The sequence below is a fragment of the Solea solea genome, chromosome 9 (assembly GCF_958295425.1).
Source record: "Solea solea chromosome 9, fSolSol10.1, whole genome shotgun sequence".
NCBI classification, from domain to species: domain Eukaryota; kingdom Metazoa; phylum Chordata; class Actinopteri; order Pleuronectiformes; family Soleidae; genus Solea; species Solea solea.
In genome coordinates, this window is record NC_081142.1 from 13,575,958 (window position 1) to 13,600,820 (window position 24,863).

Below are 24,863 nucleotides of genomic sequence, written 5' to 3' on the forward strand. Positions count from 1 at the left end.
ATGCACTTTAGATTTTTTTTTTTAATTCCATAATGCCCACACATAGCTACATAAACACAATCTGAGTAGGTATATCATTGTCATGATCCAATGTGCCCCATCTGTCTATCTTCCTGTCTCTCTCTCGCTCTCTCTCCGTGCATTGACAGCCTGTCATGACTGCTCTCCAACAGGCCTCCTGTGTCTGGATTAATCTCCCTGGTTGACTACTGATTTGAAGGTGGGTCATCTGCCATCCACCAACACCAAAACTAATTTCACTGTGTCACCGCATGATACCCCTGCCCACCCGCCCCCCCACTGACGCCCATGCATGAACACACACTGCAAAATATCTTCATCTGTCTCTGTCTCATCTACATGGGAGAGGGCAGGCAGGCGGGTGACTAGTCCGAAGGAGAAAGGTCAGCGCAGTGAAAGAGTTCATCACTCTGAGGTGTCAGAGCCTCTCTTTAGGAGAGCAGATGAAGTGGAGCTGAAGGAGGCGAGGGTGGGAGAGAAGGAAGGAGGGGAAAGAGTGCGTAACAAAGAGCGAGGAGGGGGGGTCTGTTTTATGTTTATCTGGTTATTGGTTATCAGCCAAAAGTTTTGTCACGGCCTACAGAGTTGGCTGGAATCCACCTATCAATCAGTCATCAAACTGTTTGTATTTCGCCGTTGTGTGTTGTCTTTGATTGTATCTTAATTATGAGAAAACAACTCACTTATCTTACTCAAGCTACAAATTGTCATTTGGTTGCTAACAACACACCAGAGGACTCATTCATCTCTCACACACAGACAAAAATAAATGATCGCACAATGATGCATCCACTACACTTGCTGGCCTCTGGTAAACAGCTTTTGATTGCATCAAACCTGCTGCAGTTTGTTTGGGACCATCTGTCCAATCTATTGTGTTTTTCTGGTGTAAAGTCTTTGGATGTTCGTTGGGTGACAGCTGATGTATGGGCTCCTACCAAGTCCCCATTTAAGCATTTGGGATCCCGGCACACTGTTTTCACCCCGTCTATTATCCATTTCTTCTGCTTTGTCTTTTTTGTTTTTCCTTGTCCAATTCTACTACCCCGAACAATTATCATTTTACCAATGAGATAAAAATGAAGTGTTAACATTTCATTTAAATACTTCATTTGATTTACTGCTGTGGATGAAGTTCATAGAAAAGGCAGAACTTCTACACACTCGCACGCAAAACTAGTTGCACAAAAACATACACACAGTTTTCTGCTGTTCTGTTGAAAGAAATACATAAATACCAGTGTGGATATAAGGTGGTTTCTTGAGAGATTGCGGGTTAAATCTGAGTTGAGAGGTGGAGGGTGAAAACCGGGTTCAGGAAGTTTTCACTCCTCTCTTTCCAGCGCGCCCCTGGCCTCTCCAACTTTCAGTCAACGGCTGAGAGAAGCCAGATGCAGGCAGGATAATCACCCCCTAATAAGAGGCTATATTGAAAGCAGGCTGGTATTCATACACTAAAAGCTTAAAAGGCGTGTGCACACTCGTACACATACGTGTGCACACGGGCAGCCGAATGCATATCTGCACACACATATTTGGAACAGGTGTAATTATAGTGTACGGTGACACACTTCAGAAAGAAGCAATCACAATGTGTACACATATGGGAAACAAAAAAAAACATAAAAAACTTACATGAACACACAAACCCTCAGCCACCCACCAGACCCAGAGTCGTTTTCCATATCTGGATTTCAATTCTATACCACCATCCTGGAAAAATGTTAGCATATGGCAAAATATATCAATAATTTCTTGACATTTCAATTATCAATTTAGAAAAGAGAAAACAGATCCCCTGTGCTTTATGTATGCTGGTGTCTGTTTTTGTGAATGAAAGAAGATGAGGCATAGAACAGCAACTACAGCCCTGCCCATACGCATACAATTCAATTACCCACTTTTTGGTTTTCAGATTGTCTAAAAAGCATATTTTCCTTCCTTTGTTGTACCTTTTGTTGAAATGCACTGTGGAAAGCATATTGGCAGCACTTAAAACCTAAAAAAAAAAAAAAAAAAGCTGAAAGAATCTTTTAACCACCAATCTTACATTTCATCAGAAGAAAAAGGGCTCAACGTCAACCAGGTTTGGTGGACTGCAGCCCAAAATGAGAGCAGTTCCTTTTAAAAACATTGCACTACTGTGACCTACTGTTTCATCTGAAATACAAAAATAAACACGGAATGTTACTACATGTGTAACCTGTATGATAGTGTGTAAAAAGCAAATATTAAACTGTGTTAACAGGTAATGCTGTTTGATGGTGAATGGTTGTGGTGTTTGAATTTTAGGCTACAGACTTTCTTTGCCCTCCTTTGTCTGATAACTTACTTTGTTTTATTACATCTCTTGACTTTTTTTTTCTTCATATCACTCATCTCCCTGTCTGCCTTCATCTTCTGCAATACATATTTCTCCAAGTTCTCTATCTCTCCGCTCTCCTGTGGGTCTTTAGTTTATGTGGAGTGATGAGTGTGAGCCTGCATCTACACAATACAAGCTGTTTATTTACTTTACCAAATTATCTCTTTCACCTGCACATCTGCAACCTTTTAATTAGAACTCTGAGGAGCAAATGCACACAATGCAAATACACATGCAAACTTGCACACGTGAATCAAAAAACAGTGTAAAATAATACACTAACATACCATTGACAACCTATTTTACTTGACGTTGTATTTTTATGTAAAGTTGTTTCTGTAAACAAAAAGCTTAACATTGGACCATCACAAAACATTGTGACTAAACATTTTAGTCAGGAGAGGCAGGCAAGAAAAACAGTTGGTAACTGTTATTCGTTTATTTTCTTATCGATCTTATTGATTTATTAGCTTTCTTAATTCCTCATTATTTCCCTGAATGTTTTTAGACCATATTTTTGAAGCAAAAACACACTGTTTGAAAATGTGCCAACAAATGCAGGCTCATTACACAAAGATAATGTGTCCCTCCCTCCAAATATATATTGTATGCATACTTGCAACCTACCCATCGTTTCTCATGCATAGTCGTGCACAACTATTTGTCTAAATGTGCACATACTGTACAGAGTCTTACCCTTACCCACCAGCAACAGAATTCTCCCCTCTGCCTTTTGTTCATTTGAGTAACTATGAGGAGCAGAGGCAGCAGCAGCAGCAGCAGCTGCAGCCTCTCTCCCTGCTCGTGCTCAGCCAGGGGAAGGCAATAGGTTTTGCAGGCGAGGAGGCGAGGCAGATTTATAGTGTTGGAGGTGACCTCTGGGGCCGTAACACAGTGATGGGTGAGTGGCTCTCAACGGTAAGCTACTGGCACTTGACAAAGTGCCCGAAGCAGAATGAATTTACTTCTCTTTTCCTCAATCATCAAGCAGCCACTGCCCTGACCCCCATCCTGACTGCTATAACAAGATCTCCCATCTCACAAGGGCCTGAAAAATTTACTGTCACATCTACTTTTCAATGAGCTCAAGTGAGCACTTCTTTCACCTTCAGCGGAGCAGGTGCCGGTGTGGAGGAGGGCTAACCTGCACGCCCCGGTGTGTGTTTGTGTGTGTTTTATGTGTCATATGTGTGTAAGAGCAAGAGAGAGAGAGAGAATGAATGAACGTGGAGGAAATTTAAGCTGGTCCACTCAGCCAAAGTTCTCCCTCGCTAACCATCTCCCCTACACAGACAAAGACACACCACAGGACACATACATTTGTGCAGTTATTCATAGCCAACCAAAACCTTAATCCTAACCTTAATAAATAACAAGTTGATACCTAACCTTAACCTACCCACACTTCATAAATACCTCATAACTCCAATCAAAGCCTCAGAAACTAAGTTCTGTCAAATTAGGACTGTTTTTTTGTCTCTGAGAGGACAGCTAGTCCTGATAAAGTTGGTGTTTATGCCAGAAATGGTCCTAAGGAGGTGACAAAACACACACACACACAGAATGAGGCAGCCAGGCAGGGACACAAAGGGCATTGCTTTACGAGTGTGAGTAGACATCTCTGCCATTTATATTAGAAATCAATCTACCTTATCACATTCTTATGTTATATACACGCACACACACACACACACACCCACACACCACGCATTATGAAGTCCGTGTAGGTGTTTGCCAGATTTCATCAGCTCGATCACAGCGGAGTTGGACTTAATGATCCCGATTTTCTTTTTTATGCACAGACAATAAATCTCGGCGCGCACACATTCAAATTTCATCTTTCTTTCTCTAGTTGTGGAGGTGAAATTACAGTAGATGTGACAGTGAGGAGGAGAGAAGACCTAACTCAAAATATTTATTGGCATTTCAGATACCTTTAGAAATAAATAAAAATGCACCCCTTTAATAAAATTTGACAAATAAGTAATTCATTATGTGATAATAAAGACTATAGTAAATAAAATAGTTTTCTATTCAATTTATGAAGAGATAAAATAATTCAATCTGCATTTGCATTTTATGTGTAAAAGTAACCTGCAAAATCTCAGTATTAGTACATTTTATGACATATAACAATATGTCATAAATAACAATTTCCGACCAGTCAATCACTATTTAGATGATTTAAAGAAGCTCTTGCCAGAGAAAACAAGCAACATATAGAGAGTCACTTCAGCTCAAAAGTACTTATTTACTTACTAAACGTATTTAAGATGTAAAGTGACCTTGAGTGTTTGAAAGGAGCTTACAAATAAACTGCATTATTATTATTATTATTATTATTATTGTTAATAAAAGGTTTTCACACTCAAAGAAGGAAACATTGTTACACTGACTTTCCTGTAGGTATATCCATTCCACAAAAATGACCTCTGCATCATTTAAATTCATCGTAAGTACTGTTTCGTCTTTTGACTTTTTCGTTCATTAGTAAATGAACAAAGGTCATAGCTGTTATTTTATATCATCTACACGCCCCTTAAACAGACACATTCATTCACTGGCAACAGGGAGGGAGACGTTGCTGCGGAAAGTTCCACTTGTTAAAATGTTTGCTCCATCAAACTGCCCACGGATACAACAGTTACACTGGTGAATCAATACAGCGTACATTAGACAAAAGACAGTCGGTCATGCAATCATTTCATGGTGTCAACTCCACTCTTTAAAACGTCATAACTAATTCAACATCTTTTCGCTTTAAGTACTGCTCTTTTGTCTGCCGTCGCCCACCGGGATTATGTTATCGCGATGAAACAATAAAAATCAATGATTAAGCATGTGTAATTTTGCAGAGACGATGTATTAAAATTTATTGTCTCCTTTCTCTGGCGAGCAATCACACGTGCCCTGGAGTGCCAAACGCTCTGCAAGATACAATTGAACATAAAGACGGGCATTAAAAGCCATTCAATAAGCCACTGTAAAATTGATCAGGCCATAAAAGCTGCTTTGCCGCCTGCCACACAACCAAACACAGCCTAACACTTGATTTATATTACTTTATTGATAAATTCATGTAAATTAAATCCCTGTCATTTATGCTCAGTTTTTATCACCTGTGCTTATAAACTAAATTAAATAGAGAAAACTGTATTACACTAAACTAATACTGCTTAAATACATGTGTTATATTGGTAGTAGTCCTGTGGAGGTATTACACCTGTACTTCAGAGTTAATTACATAAATTATATTAATTAGCTATTAATGACTTACCTGCCAATTATCAAAAAATGTCATTAGATTTTCATGATTTTCAAGTGTTTGCTCAGTGTAAGAACTATCAGGTTTCTTTTCTAGTCAGAAAAGGTATAATGTAACGTTTCTTGAGAAAACAAAAGATGGAATTGATGTGAATTAGTAGGCATTATGTTTTCAATCTCTGTTCCAAAGTCATCACTGGCGGTCACAACAGAGGTGGTATCAGAAAAAGTTGGTAGTGAGAGAGAAGATGATAATAATAACCACCAGCCATCAGGGACAACAGAGAAAACATTTGATGAACAGCCTGATGCTTGTTTATTTAAACTAGTCAAATACGTATTGACAAATCGTTTATTATTCTGACACCATTAGATTTTGTTTGCTAAAACCAGACATTTGATGCAGTTTAACGCAGAGATTTTGTTCTGTTTTCCTGCTCAATGTGATGTGTGGTCCCTTCCTCAGACCAGAGGCCAAAAGCAAGCAATAAAAACACTTGACACATAAGTAATAGAGGCCAACAGAGGACCACATCTCAGATCACTGAAAATTCAAAAGAAGTCTCCCTACCAACACCAATAAGTGCAGAAAACTGTCAAAAAATATGACAAAAAATACAATAAAACAACTGCAGTAGATTTACTGATTGATACACCATATGGACAATGGACAGTGTGCCACTCGGGCCTTTTCCATTGCAACTCAAAATAAAAAGAAAAAGGGAAAAAAAAGACAATTCCAGTGGCGAAGAGCTGTGCTGTCTGCTGGATCAGTGGAAGTGGCTTGGCAAACAGCGTTTTTCTTTTAACTTTCAATTCTCCTAAGCATGCGTGCTTCACAGCCCCTAGGGCTATTGCCTTTCTCAATCTGTCCCTGGAGAGGCAGGAGTTATGGTCCCTGTCGATTGAGGAGAAAGGGATGTTATTCCCCTGTCACCCCCTGGTCGCGGCGCCATCCTCCATGCCCTGATCTACAGCCTAACCCCCCCCCCCCGCCCTTCTCCCTCCCCTTTACCCACTTTGCTTTGTCGTAAGCTGCAGACTATGTCGTTGCCATGGTCTCATGAGATGAGGACGAGGAACAAAATGCTCTGGGGGGGGGTGAAAGGGGTGGAGGTGCTGATATTGGTTTAGAAGTGCTGTTGGCTGCTGCGTGATGTTAGTCGTGGTGAATGTTTTAGTAGTGTCCTCACACGCTTAGGAAAAAAACTGGGATGTTTATTTACATTCATTGGGCACTTGAAATTATTTATTTTCATGAGTGTTTACTCTTTGATGGTATGACCGGGGGAATGTCGAAAAGAAAATACAGCTGGGTCCAGAGGTGGTGATCTGCCCCTGCAGGGAACATGCAGGTCCTTGACTGTTACTCTTGGCAGTAGCCGTAGCAGGGTTTGTGAGTTAAACGTAGAGCTTGGCGATATGGTCGAAAAAACTATCACAATAGAAACACTGGAAATCTGTCGATATCGATATTAGTGGCACGAAAAAGGTGTCGGAAATGTAAGTTTTGCTCCTGAGTGAAAGTTGGGGGGAAAAAAGGTGATTTAACACTTCATCATTTATTAATCACTGCCATTCTTAAAAAGGTACAGTGGGCTCAATCGTGTGGTGATTGTTAAGTCTCGATGGCCCCATTCAGACCTGGTGTGAAGAGAGCTGATCACAAGAGGACAGGGTCAAGTAAGACCGTTCACACGGGACATTAACATGTGTCCTGAATACGTCTTCTATGACCACGAGACTGGCTTCATCTATTTGTACAACATACAAATGCACATTGTCTGTTTGCAAAAAAGTCTAACTGCACAGATTGTCTACGTGTTAGTGTGTGTGCACATGTGTATCCCTATAAGAGTCAGAAGGAGTTGAGTGAATTAAAGCACTTCTCACTCTGCCGTAACATGAAATTAAATTTGAGCTGTTAGATCAGCAATAATATTGTAGTGACAGATAAATCAATGTATGGAAGCGCAAAGAAGTTTAAAATATACTTTGGGTCAGTGGATGTCTCTTATGCATCCAGAAATCACCTCTAAATGTGTTTTTTTGTGATCTGATTAAAGATCTGATTGAGTGCTGAATGCTATTAGAATTGAATCACTCAGGACTCGGTTAATATCAGGCCTGAATGAGGTAAGTCTGGTTTCATTATGCCACTGCAGCATAATGCCTGCTACAAAGTAAACAAACAATCTGATGTGGTCAAATATTTCACACATGATCTTTCAAAGTGTTTGTCCAGTTTGATTTAACCTACTTTGGCTCCAACTTTGTGATTAGGTTGTCTATTTTGGTTGTTTTGAGGTTAAAGTTTTAAAGCAATTTTCAATATACAGTGTCATATAACATTACCAATGAACAGCATCACAAACATCGGTAAACCTGGCACACACTCAACAATTAACTTCCAGTTCTTTGTCCTATTTCCTTTTTTAGTAACTCTTACACCTTAGGTAAATCCTGAGAGTGTGAGGGTCTCTCTGGGTGAAAGAATAAATAAATAAGCAGATAAATAGATGAATAACCCAGAGGAATTGGAGCCTATGTGGCTTGGCCATCCATCATAGATCCTATTACAACGCACTCAGCGGCACCCACAGTATGTATAATGCAGTCAACCTCCATAAGCAGATACAAATTCGACTCTTTTCCTCCTCAATTTGTTATATATGACAACAACGCTGCCCGTGCCTTGTTGTTTCTTTGAATTATGAATAGATTCCCTTCACTGGATTTTCTCTGGTGCGTGATAGTGTAGGGCTGTAATGCAGATCAGCTTTGGAAAACAAATTCAAGAAGCCAGGTGCACTTTTTGGCGGCTGGGTGAATATGCATAAACAGCTTAAAGCCACTTTAAAACAAGCAATTGAACTCGATATTTCATCTTTGGATTTGATTCACTGGCTGTGATGAATATGAAATGCCAGAATGTAGAGTGAGTGCAGGAAACACAGTTGTTTAAGTGTTCAAAATGATCTGCGAATGCATTTCAAATTGTTCCACAGTGAGAAGTGGTGCTCCGACTGACAATTTAAAACTTCATTCATGTCACAAAGTCCCTTCTTTTTTTCAAATTCAGCCATGACACTTAAACCCACACACTTGATTAATATTATTCACAAATGATGAGAATAAAAAGAAGTGAAAGGACACTGAATCAGTGGGTAAATGAAAATGAATAAAACAGATGCACAAGCACAAGAGTGAGAGAGAAACCCAGTGGGAGAGAAGAAGAGGAATGTAAATACATGGCAAACCGATAACACATTGTGACCACTGCCTGTTTGTTTGGGTATTTACACTGGAAGGCTACAATCAAGTCCTCATAGTTTCAGCCCACATGACAAGAGCCCATTTCAGGGCTACACATCCTCTTAACAGCCAAACCAACAACCCAAATCCCAATCCACACTGCAGCACACGCGCGCACACACACACACACCAAACCCCAAGTCATTTCCACTTATTTGTCTATTACTTCAAAATAAAAAAAAAAAAAAGGATCAGATGAGCTTTGAGGAAGTGTTTTTTTTATGGCTCGGGTTGAACTTTCAAACCCTGCTTGGTTAGAGCAGATGTAGAATTAGTACACATCATTTTGCATCAGTGAGACACTGAACACGAGCTGCTGCTCAGAGGCCAAATACCTCTCTGTCACAACAACACAGACACGCACACACTCACCTCCTCCGTCTGCGATTCTGCTGTGGTAATTGTCAATATGTTGTCACTTCCCATGAGCAACCACGCCTAGAATCATTCTTCCAAAAATACACTTGATTTTTTGGAACTTTGTAGGCCTGTTACACTGTTGCTCAGCCCAGAACCTAACAATATTAACTCGACAATGAAGCCGATCGCAGCAGTTTCAAAAGGTTCAAATCAGACCTCTGACCACACAGGCTTTTCATTCATAGTTACTTCACCCCACGGAGAGGAATTTAAGTATTGTTTTTAGTGGCTCTGTGTGTCTGTCTGTTTGTGTTTGCACACTTGCCAATATGGCCGACAGAGGTTTGTTGCATAAATGGGGTGAAATCTGCCATCTCTGATTGCCTTGTTGATTATAGTTATTGCTTGAAAGGAAGAAGCAGGACACTGCTTAATGTTGGACGAATTTGACAGAGAACTGAAACTCATCTAACACACGCACTGATTAAAGTGCTAAGTAATTTTAGTAACAAACATTTATTTAAATATTAGCATTGGTTTGTGCTACAACAACAAATGTATCGCATGCAAGACATTTTATTTTCCTTTTTTAATGTAAATATTTCAGAAATTTCCAACACTGAGTTAATATATTGCAAATAATGTGGCATTTGACTTTTTCATGCACAAACTAATTTTTGGTCAAAAGATGTACAAACTGGTCCTGCACTCCGATGAAATGGCTGCAAAGATACTGTCATTCCACAGGGGAATATTTCTCTTTTTTTGGGGTATTTTAGAGCAGGGGATTCTGTTGCATGTCAGTGAACTGGGCTAAACATGCTTGACAAGTGATGGTGTGTGGATGGAGGTAAGTAAGGAGGAGTCAACCCCACGGTCAGAGAAAGATGTGTGTAATCTGCAGAGGATGCATGCAACAGACCGCCATACTGCTTTATCTACAAGGCCCCTAATTGAGAGGGATGCTGGGGAACACATGTTAGGAAAAGAGGGAAAGGAAAGCAGTGTCAGATGTCTGCAGTGTGCAGGCATATGGTTCCTGCAAGTTTGGTTATATTAACTGAAAATGGCACAAGACAGGTTTGCTATGATGGTTTGTTGAAAACGGCACGATACTGCACAGAAAAATGTAACAATCTTTCCTTCACTATACCGTACACAGAGGACGTCAATGAGTGACAGAGCAATGACTCATCAGCTGGTCCATCTAAAAGTGCACCTGTCAATACTTAAAGATCACACCACATAAAATCCTGGCTTAGCGTTCACATGATTGTCACATTTAGAAATAATGTGATATGAAGAAGTAGAGATGGGCCGATGCTACGTCTTGATACCAATGGCTACCGATATCACTAATTTAATATCTGCCGATACCGATATCAGTCCGATACACTCATTTCAGATCATTTACAAACTATGAAGCTGTTAACAACACATATTTTTGCCGAGTCATTTCAAAGACCCAATTCTCCAACTGCGTAACAAATATTGTTTTAATAAACAGCCCAAACATGACTCAGCTAAAATGCTAATTTTGTTGATTTTTCTTTACATTTGTATAGCTCTGTGCATAGTGAAGCATGAGATGTACAGGGTTTTTTGGGATTGGATATTGGATTTTACATGTTTTATCTGTCTGATATGCGATCCAGATTTTGACCGGTATCAGACCAATACCGATGCTGACCAATACCGATTCCCATAATTTTTAAGTAGACAATGATATTATCAACAAATTATTATAAATAGACATAAAACAAGAATATATTTAATTTATTTACTAAACCTCCCGTCAGGACAGTCACAGTTTGAAGCAACAGGCCGAAGTAATTTTTATTTCACTCTAACTAACTTGTTTTAGAGTGATCTGCACCATCCACTTGTGGTCTTGTGTCAAGCAAAAGTTTATTTCCCTGTCAACACATGTTCCATCTCCCACATGGGTTAGTCTAACAACATTAGTCTCAACTATGGGGCCTGGCCGTGTCCCTCATTACATTCACAGAAACACCATCCTTAAAAAAAACCCTACCTTCGGAAAGCATTCATTACAGTGTTAATGACCTATAGGCAAATAAATAATGTAGACACCTCCCATTACACAACTGACATACAGTTAATTAAAGTAAACAAAAAAAGCTTATGTTGTACTTTTATGTACACTGCCCTTTTGGAGTTGAAATGATGGAAATCGATCATAGCAACACGACTGACCCCCCCACAAAAATTCAATGATCTCTTCAATTAGCATATTTGGTAATTTGCAAAAAAAAAAAAGCTTTAACAAACCAATGGTGACAAATAATGTTATTTCAACTTGAAAGAACTCTCATCAGGGTCGTCTAATAAGGAACGCAGTCTCTCTCTCAAACACCCACACGGCCCATTTAATTCAAGTCCCACAACACACTTCACCCCTGTTCTTCTAATGTAATCCTTTATTACAAATGTGTCCTTCTCTTGAGTCCACATCAAAAACTCTACTTCTTTTTTTCTTTCCTTTTTTACCTCGTTCACCTTTTTTTTTTTTTTAAAGTACTCTCAACATAAGCCAGTGTCTACTTCGGGCATCTGTGCCAACCAACCTGAGTGACAGACGTCTAGATAAGGCTTAAAAGTATCTCACCCCCCCCCCCCCCCCCCATCATACTCACATACAGGCACATGTGCGCGCGCACGCACACAGAGGAGTTGAGGGTTGACCTTGTCCATTCAAGATACTGCCATCACTTAGGAGGTGCTGTGGTTATTGTAACACAAATTGGTCCCATCTGTTTGTTTGTTGCTTGTGTTTCATAGTGAGATGACATTTTGCACCATATGTGGAGCAATCAGTCCAAATAAAGGCACCACCACCTCCTAAAAGGAAAGATTCTGTTCATTCTCCACCTGACATGATTTGCCTTTTGTTTACCTAATATTGTTCAAAAATGAAAGGGAAAAAAGGACTAAATATTACTGGTCAGGTCAGAAGTGCTTATGAAAGGCTAGATGATTTAATCAAAGATGATCCAACCTGTCAACACACACATACACACACACACACACACACAGCAGAGAACCTAGGCAAAGAAGGCAGTAAGTAGTGATAAATGTTAAAATAACTTTCCGAAAGATAATAAACAGTCATAACAATAGACAAACTTCCTCCTGCTGCTATATCAATGTAATGTTCCCTTTTCATCTAGTGTAACATAAGAGACACATGAGCAGAGTTTGTCATGCTGATGAGTTACAGTCTGTTGAGCATGCATGTTTGCCTGCATGGAAAATACACATGCAGTAGCACTTGTGCCGTGTGCCATCGCAGTCAAGGCACTCACTCACACACACACACACAGCCGATCACATTTGCATGTCGTAGCATTGAGTCAGAAGCAGATTGGTGGGGCAGCAAATGGACTGAATAATATGATCTCTCAATCATTTCATTTTGAGAATTGTGCTACATTATTTTCACTGCTGAGTATGATTTGTCAGGCTGTGATGGAGGCTCAGGCACGCGTTGTTACATCGGGAATCTTTTAACAACTGCTCGCTAAGTGAATGGAATAGATAATAATAGCGTCAGGGACCATGCAAATCACCCGCAAAGGAAACACTGTAAATCACGGCGCGCGATGTGCACGGAGCGGCAACGAGCGGCAGCAACACAAAGCACATGTAATATTCAAATGTGAACATCATTACTGTACTGTAAGTCATAAACCATTGACAGCCTAGTATTTACTAGATGACTGCATTAAGTGATTTTTCAACTGTTTTGTCTCATTGTCAATAAATTAAATAAATGGTTAAAAAAAAGAACACTTCAAATGGCTTAAAATGCACTGTCATCGTTTTTAATGATGAAAAAAAATGCTAATTATTAGAATTGCTTGAAGATACACATTTAATTTTTTTTTTTGCTTTTGTAGTGTTTTGCACTGCAAAACAATACAAATTATTTAATGCTCCATCAGCTGTGACTGGCTTTAAGTAATAGAATGAAACCAGTCCCTGCCTTGAAACTGGTGTCTCCACTATCTTTCAAAACCAAATGACTAACTCTGCTGCAGTGCAGCATGGGTCAGGCAGTGAGATTGAAGCCAGGGTGTCTGGTTAGTGTTAAAAGTTTAACAGGACATTTCAGATGTCTGATTTCACTCAGCAGGCCAGTCGCTACTCTCTCGTCCAGAGTGCCTTGCAGTAATGCCTTGCAGATTATGCCAGTGTGGCAACAGAGGGGGAATATCAAGTACATAAAACATGATTCACCTTTATGATACTAGACAGCTCATCACAGGGATGCACATGCGTGTGTGTATGTGTCACACATTGTCATTAAAGACCGATTAAAGGTCCTGGGTGACATAATTAGTGACATCTAATTGTGAAACTGCAGATTGTAATAAAGAGAGGACTCCCTCCCTCCCCTTTACCTTTCCTATGTGTGTCAGGATACTACAGTGGCCTTCACGTACTACGAAAGAAACAGTTACCTCAGCATAGAGCTCCATTAGCTGATTTCACGCAACCAAAGCGATGCCATTTTAGCAGGAAACGGCAGCTTATATACCATGAAATATGTCAGGTAATTCATCTCTTCACTGGCTGTTTTCATAAAAAGTTAAGATGGTGGGTAGCTGTTGAGTGCCAGGATGCCAAACCAATCAGGGGAAGGCTAATGGGAGAGATCCTGAGGAGAGCAGATATGGGAACATACAGATAACAGATTCTGCTTATATGATTACTTCATATAAGATACTGTCACTGAAGTTCGTAACCAGATACACAGCTTTCCCGGTCACAGTTGAGGGGAAACTTAAGGCAACATGACTTACAGCAATCATCACAAATGTATATCTTATACTGACGTTAAAAAACATGTAAAGCTTTACTGTATTTTGAGATACACTATGACATTAATAAAACCTATAAGGTAGAGGCACAATAGCTTTAAGTTAAGTTTCACCCTTAACTGCCAACCAGGAAGCTGCATAATCACAGACTCCAACACTCATTCACTTTAATGTCTAGTCTATTTTACATTCTTTTATTGCGTTTGTGTAAGCGCTTTCCGAAAGTAAAGAATGTTGAAAGTTGAAGATGTCATAACGCTGCAGGTCTGGAATAATGTTCACTCCAGCTGAAAAGCTCCTGTGGGTATTGTTGGAATCAGATATACTCAGTCTGTCAGGTTCTGTGATGTACTGCTCGATCTCCGTGGATTTAAAGTGCACATAGTACTATTACAGGTTGAAACTGGCAACGACGGTGTTCATTTTTCAGTAGGTTTTCCTGCCGACATTGCGACATCCAGAGCTCTATAGCAAGGGCACTTGCCGAAAGTAACATATAAAAGACTATTTGCAATTTTAAATTCAAAATACACTTGTGAAAACATACAAATGGGTAGTATATTCAGTTTCTGCCAATAAACCATTCAAAATGTTATCTTTAAATAATAGAAACAAACACTTATAAGTGTTAAGCAGGACAACCAACATCAACACAAACTAATTCCAGCCTCCACAATGACTACAGAATTAAATAAGTAAATAAAAAAAAAAAGAATGTATTGCAGACACACTTAATAGCAGGGCTCTTGTGTAATTCTGCTTTAGTTCATCCACAATGTGCAGCTGATAAAATGTCACCCTGAGGAAGGTGTAAAAGTCAATTTAATCTGAATTTGTGATTTAGCCTAAATTGCTCACGCACACACACAAATGTGCGCACACTTGCTAATACCACTGAAATTAACAGCAAAGAGCTATAACTGTATTTGTCGTATTAAACCGTGCAGTGAAAATCCTTCACGATGAAAAATACCACTTCTGAAGTGATTCAGTTATTCAAAAGCAAGGCTACAGGTGCTGCCCTCTTCAAAAGGTACATTAAGAAAAAAAAGGTACACAACACACTATTTCACTTATTCTTATATATTCAGATTCCATCTTTCATTCAAATGAAGAAGAAGAAAAAAAGTAACACAATTGGTGACCTTCCTTTTTATGTGACTGTGGATTAGTTGTGCTTTTTGACAAGCAAGGCCGGCAGAGAAATTAAATTAGCAAGCAATCTTGTTACTTTCTATTATGATCAAAAAGTGATGGTTCAAATCCCGTGATCAACTACGAAAAACTTTGTGGGGAAAACTGATTTTTCCTTGCATCGATACTTAATATTCATGTGTTCTAATCATCAAATCCCCAATTGTAGGTATATTTTAAAGTTATCCAAGAGTGAATGTTAGACACATTTGGTCTGATCAATGTATTTCATTGTGAATGTGCAATTTCAGTTGTATAATGACAATAAAGATCCTTTCCTTTTCCTTTACAAATGTGATGGGAAGAGTGGACATGGTGCTGGAAGCTCACTTTTTATTTGTTTTATTATTCTGGCATTAACCCAAAGTGTATGTGTGATTTTACAGTGTACATTTCCAGTCTGATAACTTACCTGTGCTTCTCTCTTCTTCCTTCCCAGTTTCTGGTATGTAGGTCTGGGTGGTCTCCTCGTCCTGAATTGGGCTGGATCCAGTAGGGAAACTGACGGGATGAGAGCTGGTAACGGAGCTGGACGGTCGAGAACTGGCACAGTTCTGTATGAAATGAGAAGGCAGAGTTGGCTGCATCACTGTGACACCTGACACCTGTTAAAGGAATACACAAGTTATCGAACCTCTTAACTCGTAAGACGGACAATCCATTGGCCCATCCATAGTTGATAACTGGTTATGTAAACTATTATTTTTTTTTTTTTTTTTTTTAATTAATCAAAAGGATTTCCAGAGTGATTTTCTCTGATTCTTTCTTGTCATACATGGTGGAAAGTAAGTTGTTAGAAGTTAAAATCAGAAAACGACAAACAAGACCAGGACAGTAGATTGTATACTAAACACTTTTTCATTGATTTGTTATTGATCACAGTTTTTTAATTTTATATAAATCATGTTATTATATAAGAACCAGTGTGTAAAATATTTGTGGTATTTAATGGTGAGACTACAGGGCTGTAATAAACATTTTTATTCTAAAGGTTGAAAAACCAAAAAAATAAATTAAGCTATTGTGCACAACAAAAACATTATGACGGACAGTATATTTCATTTCTGGCCAAACACACTCTTGCAAAACAGATGTCATGAGTGACTTAGTTAATATTCTTCCTCCTAATCACCAAACCATGTTTCAAACACACATTTTCCAGCCAGATAAGCAGAGTAACGCCAATAATTCAGAACCCTTTTATTTGCTGCACCACTCTCAGATCACAAAGGGGGGGCTCCACAATGCTCCAGGGCCTCTTGTATAACACCCTGTACTTGTATCAGGCAGGAATTCCTCACATGGCAAATAATTGGAGCCTGCCACTTTCTGCTCAGAACACATATGCACACAAACACCACTGGAGAGAGACAAATGCATGCACTGCCATACGTCACCATAAGTCATTCTAACCAGGGCTGTCAGCGACAAAAATAAATCGCACTTCATATTTCCATAGTATATATATAGTCTTACTATAGTCTATAGTCTTTCTTTAAACAAGTCGAACAACACATCATTTTCACTTAAACTTTTTTTTTGAGTGAAGCTGAGACTGAATCCAACCAACTTGTAACTCCTTATATCTTGTCAAAACTTGACTGAAGTAAAAAAAAATAGAAAATAAAAAAAAAATCTAATCCACTTCCAATTTATATCTATATTTCAGTGGTGTCAGGGGCATGGAGTATGGGGGGGGGCTGTTTTTTATTTGGGTCTTGCAACTGACAGCTTTATTTCATAAAGCAATCTGGCTGTGTGTGTACAAGAGGGAGGTCAGGGTGGGTCAGCAGGCACTTGGTATCAAACAGACAAGCAACACCGGTCAAAGTGCTATGTGTGTGTGCGTGTATAAAAACCCAACCCCCTGGGGATAAAAAAAAAAAAAAAAAAAGCAGCGTGTGACCCACACCCATGTAGAGGGCTACTACAAGGAAGAGGGCTAAAGAGGTCAACGCAAGTGTGGAATTAAAGAGGCGAGAGTGTGTGATTAGGTTTGGTGAATTTTATGTGTGAGGTCACCTGGGTCAGAGGTGCATCACAGCACTGTATCGAGAGCAATATTTACTTAAATAGGTTCTACAACATTGAAACGGGTTGGATCTTTTAAATAGATTTAATCCGATGTGATGTGCAAGTATATAAATAACTAACTATAAATAACTGAGTCTAAGTCTGCTGTTTTAACAACCTACGGATTACCAATCAACGGAGAGATTAAGAATGTACAGTATGCCAAGTTAATATAGGGATGCTTTGACATTACTAAATACTGTTTGTGACCAAAGAACAAGAGAGGCAATGGAATTTAATTTAACTAACTTTTCTAAATCTATATATTGAAATTTAAGGGAATTTTTTTTCCTGGGTGAATGTTCCAATTGTTGCAAATAATATTACACATAAACCCCTTTATCTCTGACAAGTACCATTTGTCTACAAATGACCCCATATGCAGTAACACCACCAAAGCCTCTTTATCCCTCGCCTATCAAGGCACAATACCAAATCCTATGTTTTACAACAAGGAGATATATAGGGCCATGTCCGGTCATCTAGAGCCAAATGTCTCCTATCTAGCCAAAGGGACAGGTAGATACAGTATTTCAAGGAGGATTTATGGCACTAAACAGCATTAGCTAAAAACCGCCGGGTGACAGTAATGGCTAAAAAACGCATTCTGGTAGCGGAACCCGGCAAGATTGGAAAATTGCCACCACGAGTCTGGAAAGGAAGCTGTAAAAATGACGGTAAATGTGGGGGCCTCACTGATAACATGAGCAGCCAATATATCAGACCGCACCTGGTGGCAAGAGACCCTGGGGGCCCCCCCGTTACCCGCCCAACATGGCAGACACAAACATGCAGACAGATGGACAGCCCCTCACACACACGCGACACATTAATCACACATAGACTTTAATTTATCCAGCCATTTTGTTTCTTCACACCCCTTTCTTAAGGGGAGGAAGTTGGTGTAATTCGGATATTTTAAAAACTAACCTGCTCTCAGAAATTGTTTAATTCCCTCTTCAAAGACCCGAAGTGTGTAAGGATGTGAAATAATGTGGGTGGGCATATACAGTATGTGTAGGTTTGTGTGTATCGGGCGGGGTTTGTGATGGTCATAAAGTGTGACACAACAACCTGGAGAGAAGAGTGGAGCAAAGGACAAGATGCTTTGTGCGTGTGTTGTACCAGAGTCTATAACTGTCTATATGTGTGTGTTGTGCACCTGTGTCTGCTGGATGCTATTATCTGCTTTTAAAGTGCTTTGCATAGGCAATGATCTTCCTAAACACACTCAGACACACACAGAGACACACACACACACACACACACACACATAGAGGCAGAGCATCCTACCATTTCAGCCAGCGTCCAACAAGGTATAAATACTGGCTTGACACTTTAATGTCAGGGGACGGCTTGTCCTGGATTAGAAACTTGTAACCCACCACAGAGCTTGACATTGCTGGGATGAAGGTGCTGCAATGTGCAGAGGGAGGAAAGGGAGGGGGGGCTATTATGAAGGGTCCACATTTGATGTATAAGGGCATCTAACATGGACTGTCGACGTGTAAGAGGCTAGCAGATGTACAATGTTGCTGTGTGGCCAGCTTTCATTGGCATTGCTGCCGTAGTGATTTTTTTCCCCCATGAGAAGCAAAGGCTGTAAGGAAAATTGAGTCTGTTGTACCAATGTGAAGCAGACACACACACACACAAAGGCATATCAAGACACGCACACGCACGCACACACACACGTTTTCAATGGAAAATAGAGGATAACATACTGAAAAATTAAGCGCTTTTCTCCTCTCCTTGATCCTGTTGACTGTGCTGCGAACCTGGAAGAAAGAGGAAGAAGGGGAAAGAAAGAGATAAGTGCATGTGACACAGCATCAATGAAACACACTCAACAATGAATCAAAACAAAAAAGATATTTAACAGCAAAAGCCTGCATGCACCCCGAGAGTAAAAAAAAAAAAGAAAAAGAAAAAAGAAAAGAATGTGGAAGAGAAGTAACACATTTTCAGCATTAGTTTGCAGACACTGATTGGCAGTGGCTGTGGAGGTGTCTGTGCCTGTGTGTGTGTGTGCGCTCGTGTGCGTGTGGCAGGGTGTTCCACTATGTCCCAATAGCTAATGGGACTTGAAAGTGACACATAGAGCTGGCAAACTAAGGAGACGACTTCAAGCTATCATCTGTCAACACACAGCGACGGGACCAACAAATGGAGCTATTGGAGGAGAAGGGGCCGCCCTAGCAGAACAGATTACATTTTTACACTCCGCATGAAACAGTGTCTGCACACCTTCATTTAACACACACAACACCAGACACGGGTTTTATCGTTTTTAAATAGATAAAGGATACATACATAACATTTTAGTATGTAGTAATCTAGGTTACATCAGAACCTGCTACATATCATTTACATGCTTCGCTTATTTCCTATAGTCCTTAAATATTTATTCATTCTAAAATGAGATCGAGAATGAATTTTGAAATAATGTATCTCATGATTGTTTTTATCAACAGTATTTTCACTCTATTGTCTAATCAATATAATATTTTCAGCAAACATCTGCGTGACAAAATTAACCATCTATATAAATAAATTAACTAGCAAAAACAGAAAATAATAAAAAAATTTAATTTAATGGTGTGCTTATGTCCCTGGCATAAAATTATGATGCTAAATTTGGTAATTGGTTTTGTAATACTGTAATACTGTTATTATTTTTATTTAAAAATATAGATAGTATACGAGTACATCCTAATTCATATACATATATATATATATATATATATATATATAAATATAAATATATGTATAAATATATACCTAACAAGCTATTCATCTTATTTATGCATTTATCTTTTTAAGGAAGACCTGGTTACAATTACAGATGATCATTAGTTTGGTTAGTTAGACTGAAATCAACTATAAAAAGCCTCTGGCACTTGCAAGGTCTCCCTATGTGTATGTATATGTGTGTGTGTGTGTGTGTGTGTGTGTGTGTGTGTGTGTGTGCGCACGTGAATTTGTTCATGCACGTTTGTCAGCACTCACTGTAAATTTGTAGCAGCTGGGAACTCATCACTACAGCCCGTCCCAGCCCAGCCCACCACGTTAGTGAATATGCATTATGGCTTATGGCTTCATTAAGTCGCTGCGTGTTATAAATTATGACACCACACACAAACACACACACACACACACAGTCCCAGAGACACCGTGTGTATACAGAGGATGTTTTGCATGCGTGCCACTGTTGAAGGGCCACGTAATGAAGAGAACCAGAGCCTTGTGACAAACACATTCAACAGCACCAGCATTGCGTTCATACTTCTGACAAAGACTGCAGAAGGCCTTCGACAGGATGCAGATGTTGGAGAGATTCACTGTTAGCATTATTAAATGAGGAAAGTAAGTCCTGGGGATTTCATCGATATCAAAAGCAGCCGGCATGCTGAGGCAATTACATGACACAACTTAATTAATCATTTGACAATGAGGGGAAGGGCATTGTTTTAGACGATCGTTATGTGTTTAAGAGGTTTTGTGTGCACTCAAGGTTTCGCCATGATGCAACGCGTGGCTCCCAATGTAAATAGGAGCTCAGCGATTACCATATGAAAGCAGCGCGCCTGACAACACCTGCCGACATCCTTGGAGCTGATGGAAATAAAAGGTCATCAAAGCGGGGTTTTACAAGGTGACCACCAAGGAAAAGCTAATTGCAATGAATAATAGGGAGCTATTGTCAGGTAATTAGCCATTAAAACGCTGTATTTTGAAAGTAATAGCAGCAAATGCAGTCGGTCTTCCACGCCATATTTATAATTACTGAACGTAAAAAACCAGGCTCATGAATGAAGCATTTTCCAGACTTTGAAGCAGTAGCTAATTCAATGCCTTTCTTTACCATATCAAAGTCAAGTGTCTCTACACTTAGACAGTTAAAGACTCATTTGTTTACCAGGTTAACAACTTACAGCAACTTGAGTTGCAAAGTTCCTTCTTAACTCTATAGGCCTTGTTTCACTGAGCAGCCTCATAATACCCCTTGTATGCTTGTTGCCACATGCTTTATCAGTTTTGCCATACTGCCTTGTAAAGTAGGCAAACTCATGTGTGGGATAATGTAATCAAAAGAGAGGTTACAGTCCCTATCAAGGCTAGATAGCTTTAACGGCAGACAGAAGATGAACCTCCAGTGACTTGGCAACAAACAGGAGTCTTTTTTTCTAATATAGCATTTCCTTTATGTTGATTGTGCAAGTAACTGCTTCTATGTCTTAGGGAGGTTGAAAACTGAAGCCAGAAGTGCGGTGTCACATGCTGGAGAAATGTGAAATAAATGTATAAATGTGAATAATGGCAACAGAACCTTTTATTTCAACAAAGAAACGTGGTGTGTTAGTAAGTACATGCGCTGCTCACAAACTGTGAGGTACAAGGGTCAATGACAACCAGTGTGTGCGGAGAAAAAAGAAAATTCTATACCACTAGAAAAGCTACTTAAGTAAGAATGCTGATTTATTTTGAAGTGTTAAGGGTCACACCTCCCCGACTATACATTGTCAAACGCTTTGCCTGGGACCTGGGGACAGCTCTTCATGCTTTGTAGATAACATGTATGAAGCAAGCAAGCAAGCAGTGAAGCAGAAAGGGAAAATAGAGAAGGACAGGGAATGCAAATATCGAATGAGAGATGTCTCTTGGGTGGTCAAACAGAGGGGATAATTACGGAAAGTTAATGGACTTGAGTGAAAACATGGAAAAGAAGGAGAAAGGAGCATAATCGTAGACTATTGAAGTAACACAATTACATGTTAACCAACTCTGAAAAAAAGCTACTTTTCTGGCCTTGAATATTTAATCAATAGGCATAGTAAATATATGTATGTTTGTAATGTATTCATAAGAACTGAAGAGCCTGACAACTCTTTTTATTCAACTCACAAAGGAGCCATTCTTATACACTCACTTTACTTTACTTGTATATTTATATTCTATTTTATTAACTGTATTAATCTACTGATTTACCACTGCTGAGGAGTCATCAATTGTTTAACAGTGAGCAGGAAGAAAATTTAGAATTGAATGATAACAGAATTTACCAAAATTATTGATTGTTAAGTTGTGTCGTAAACTGTTAAAGGTGCATATCAGGGGAAAACCATGATAGGCTTTGTCTTTAAAGTGTGGAATAAAAAGTGTCAAATATTGAGGAAAAAGGCCAGAAAAAGTGGACTCACATTCAATATCACATATGCGCATCTAAAGTTAATCTTATTTACATACACTAAGTCATAGTTGACCAAGAGTGATTTCCATGACTCCAGTCTCATCCATTAAATTGTGTCTCCCTGTCTCTCACCACGCACCCACCCTCCATCCCCACATAGCCAGAGCGTATCTAAATGGTAATAACACAGCATCTCAATACTATATTTCCTCATTTCTTCATTGCAGATTGTTTTTCTTATTTTTGCCCTACTATGTTTACTGCTTGGGGCCCTGTGAAGCCCCGGCTAGTGGTTTTGTCAGGATGCTAAATGGAGGGCCGTGAGTTTAAAAACTTAAAGAGGCAGTGAAATATTAGCCATTGTGGGTGAGGAATGAGTGGCTGGGAACCGCGGCGTGTCAGTGTTTAATGGTCGGACTCGGATGCATATAAGTTAGTCCAAGCATGAAGGGCAGTGGGATGCTCGCGTGGAAACGATGTCCCCTCCTCTCCTTCCCATCCCTCCTCCCATCCACGGGCACACGTTCACACACATACACACTCACACTCGCTCACCCCACCTACACAGCTTTTAAGCAGGAAGCCCATCAGAAACTTGTCATTTCTCTCATTCACTCCGACAGCCTTGAGACACAATGCAGACTTACCTCTGTGTTGTACACCCCATATATCAGGAAGATGAAAAGGCCCTGCAAACAAAGAAACAGAGAGAAGGAACGAGAGAGAGTAAAAAAAAAAAAACAAGGAAGAGGACAAAGTTGTTACAGTTGTGTTCTCTCTTATCCTCATGTAAGGGGGAAAAAACATCAAAAGTAAAGAATGTAGAGAAATGTATGGCTCAGGTTGAATTATACTGGATTGTCAGTGCTAAAGTAGAATTTAGTGAAAACTAATGAGAGAAGAAGCACGACTTGAAAGAGTATATCTCCAAACTGGGCCACCTACGTACAACTCAGTTTGCCTTTGTTTTGTCTCTAACACTCATGCTCCTCGTTCTAGCCCCCGCTGAGCCATCAAAGGCTCAAACCCAAGGTTCCGCAGATCGAATAGAAAATCTCTAGTGCCTGTGCTCATTCTATGTTGCTAGACATAGAAACACATATGATTTAAGCACAAACCAATTTGAACGCACAGGCACACACACAAAATGAAACAAAAACGGCACAAATAAGAATTAAAACACGCACATAGACGCTCATAAAGAGAGCAACTTTGGCCAGACGAGACTATAAGGAAAAAAACATTGGAGGAAAGCAGAGAAAGGGAGAGACAGAGAGAGCGTAATGAAAAAAATGACACATAAAAGAAGATATTTCATGTTCACAAAACTCCACGGCTAGTACCCAGGGCCCAAGAATGCTGTGCCCTTGGATGCATAAAGGCTGCACAGAAAAACAGTTATTTGTCATTTCAATCCATTGTGGCATCTATTGAATGTACAAGCTGTGCATTTGCCTTCGGGCCATAATGCAATCCCGCTGCGTCAATGGAAACACTGAGAACAACATTCTCAGAGCATCAATTGAACTGTGCCACAAAAGATGTACCAAGAAAAAGGAAAAGGCAGGTAAAATCTTATAAATTTCAAGGCCGACAGATACAGCAGATTATTTGGTAAGCCAATAAGAGATGTCGAGTGATGTAGCTCTACCGAACAATTACAAAAAAACTTTCATAAGTACATCTCTCCCTTTTCACTGCTTGGAGAGTGTCTGCGTTGTCTCATCTTCAATAAGGGTAAGGACACACCGTGAGGGGGGGCAGGCACAACCTGGTCAAGGCATCAATCAAGTTGAGTTTGGGACATCCAATTTTTGCCAGGGGGAGATCTTGATGCATCACCATTGACAACATGATTTGGAGGCCCATTCAAGTGACAGGCCGGCGATGGCCAACGACGGCCCCCGCCGACGACCTCTAGCCCAAGCTACTGCCCATTCACCTCCTACTGGCTGCTCTGCTGTCCTCCAGGGACTGAATTGCCCTGTCTGTTGGGCTGTCAGGTGACACTTTAGGACATCCATCCTCTTTTAAACTGACAACTCTGCCTATCGCTGCAGACAACAGGCATAACAAGGGCTGTGATCGCTGGTTTGATATCTGCTTTCCTTTCTTTCAACTACATGTGAGATAAGGCTGAAGATTGAAATAATTTTCAAATCAAATATTTTTGAATTTGAAACAATTTAATTTGCAAACAGGAAACAATGCAATGTAATTGCTCTATTTACTTGCT

The 24,863-nt window shown here is 39.7% G+C and overlaps 1 protein-coding gene across 2 annotated transcripts in view; it reads right to left on the reverse strand.

The window, feature by feature from the left end:
- Positions 1-24,863, reverse strand: part of LOC131465829 (adhesion G-protein coupled receptor D2) — an 80,995-nt gene that overhangs the window by 18,218 nt on the left and 37,914 nt on the right. For both annotated transcript variants that reach the window (XM_058638764.1, XM_058638765.1), the window contains exons 21-23: positions 23,275-23,316; positions 19,161-19,214; positions 15,776-15,917 (exon numbers count right to left, since the gene is read on the reverse strand). In XM_058638764.1, coding sequence (XP_058494747.1) covers positions 15,776-15,917; positions 19,161-19,214; positions 23,275-23,316 — 238 coding nt within the window. The remainder of the gene's footprint in view (positions 1-15,775; positions 15,918-19,160; positions 19,215-23,274; positions 23,317-24,863) is intronic.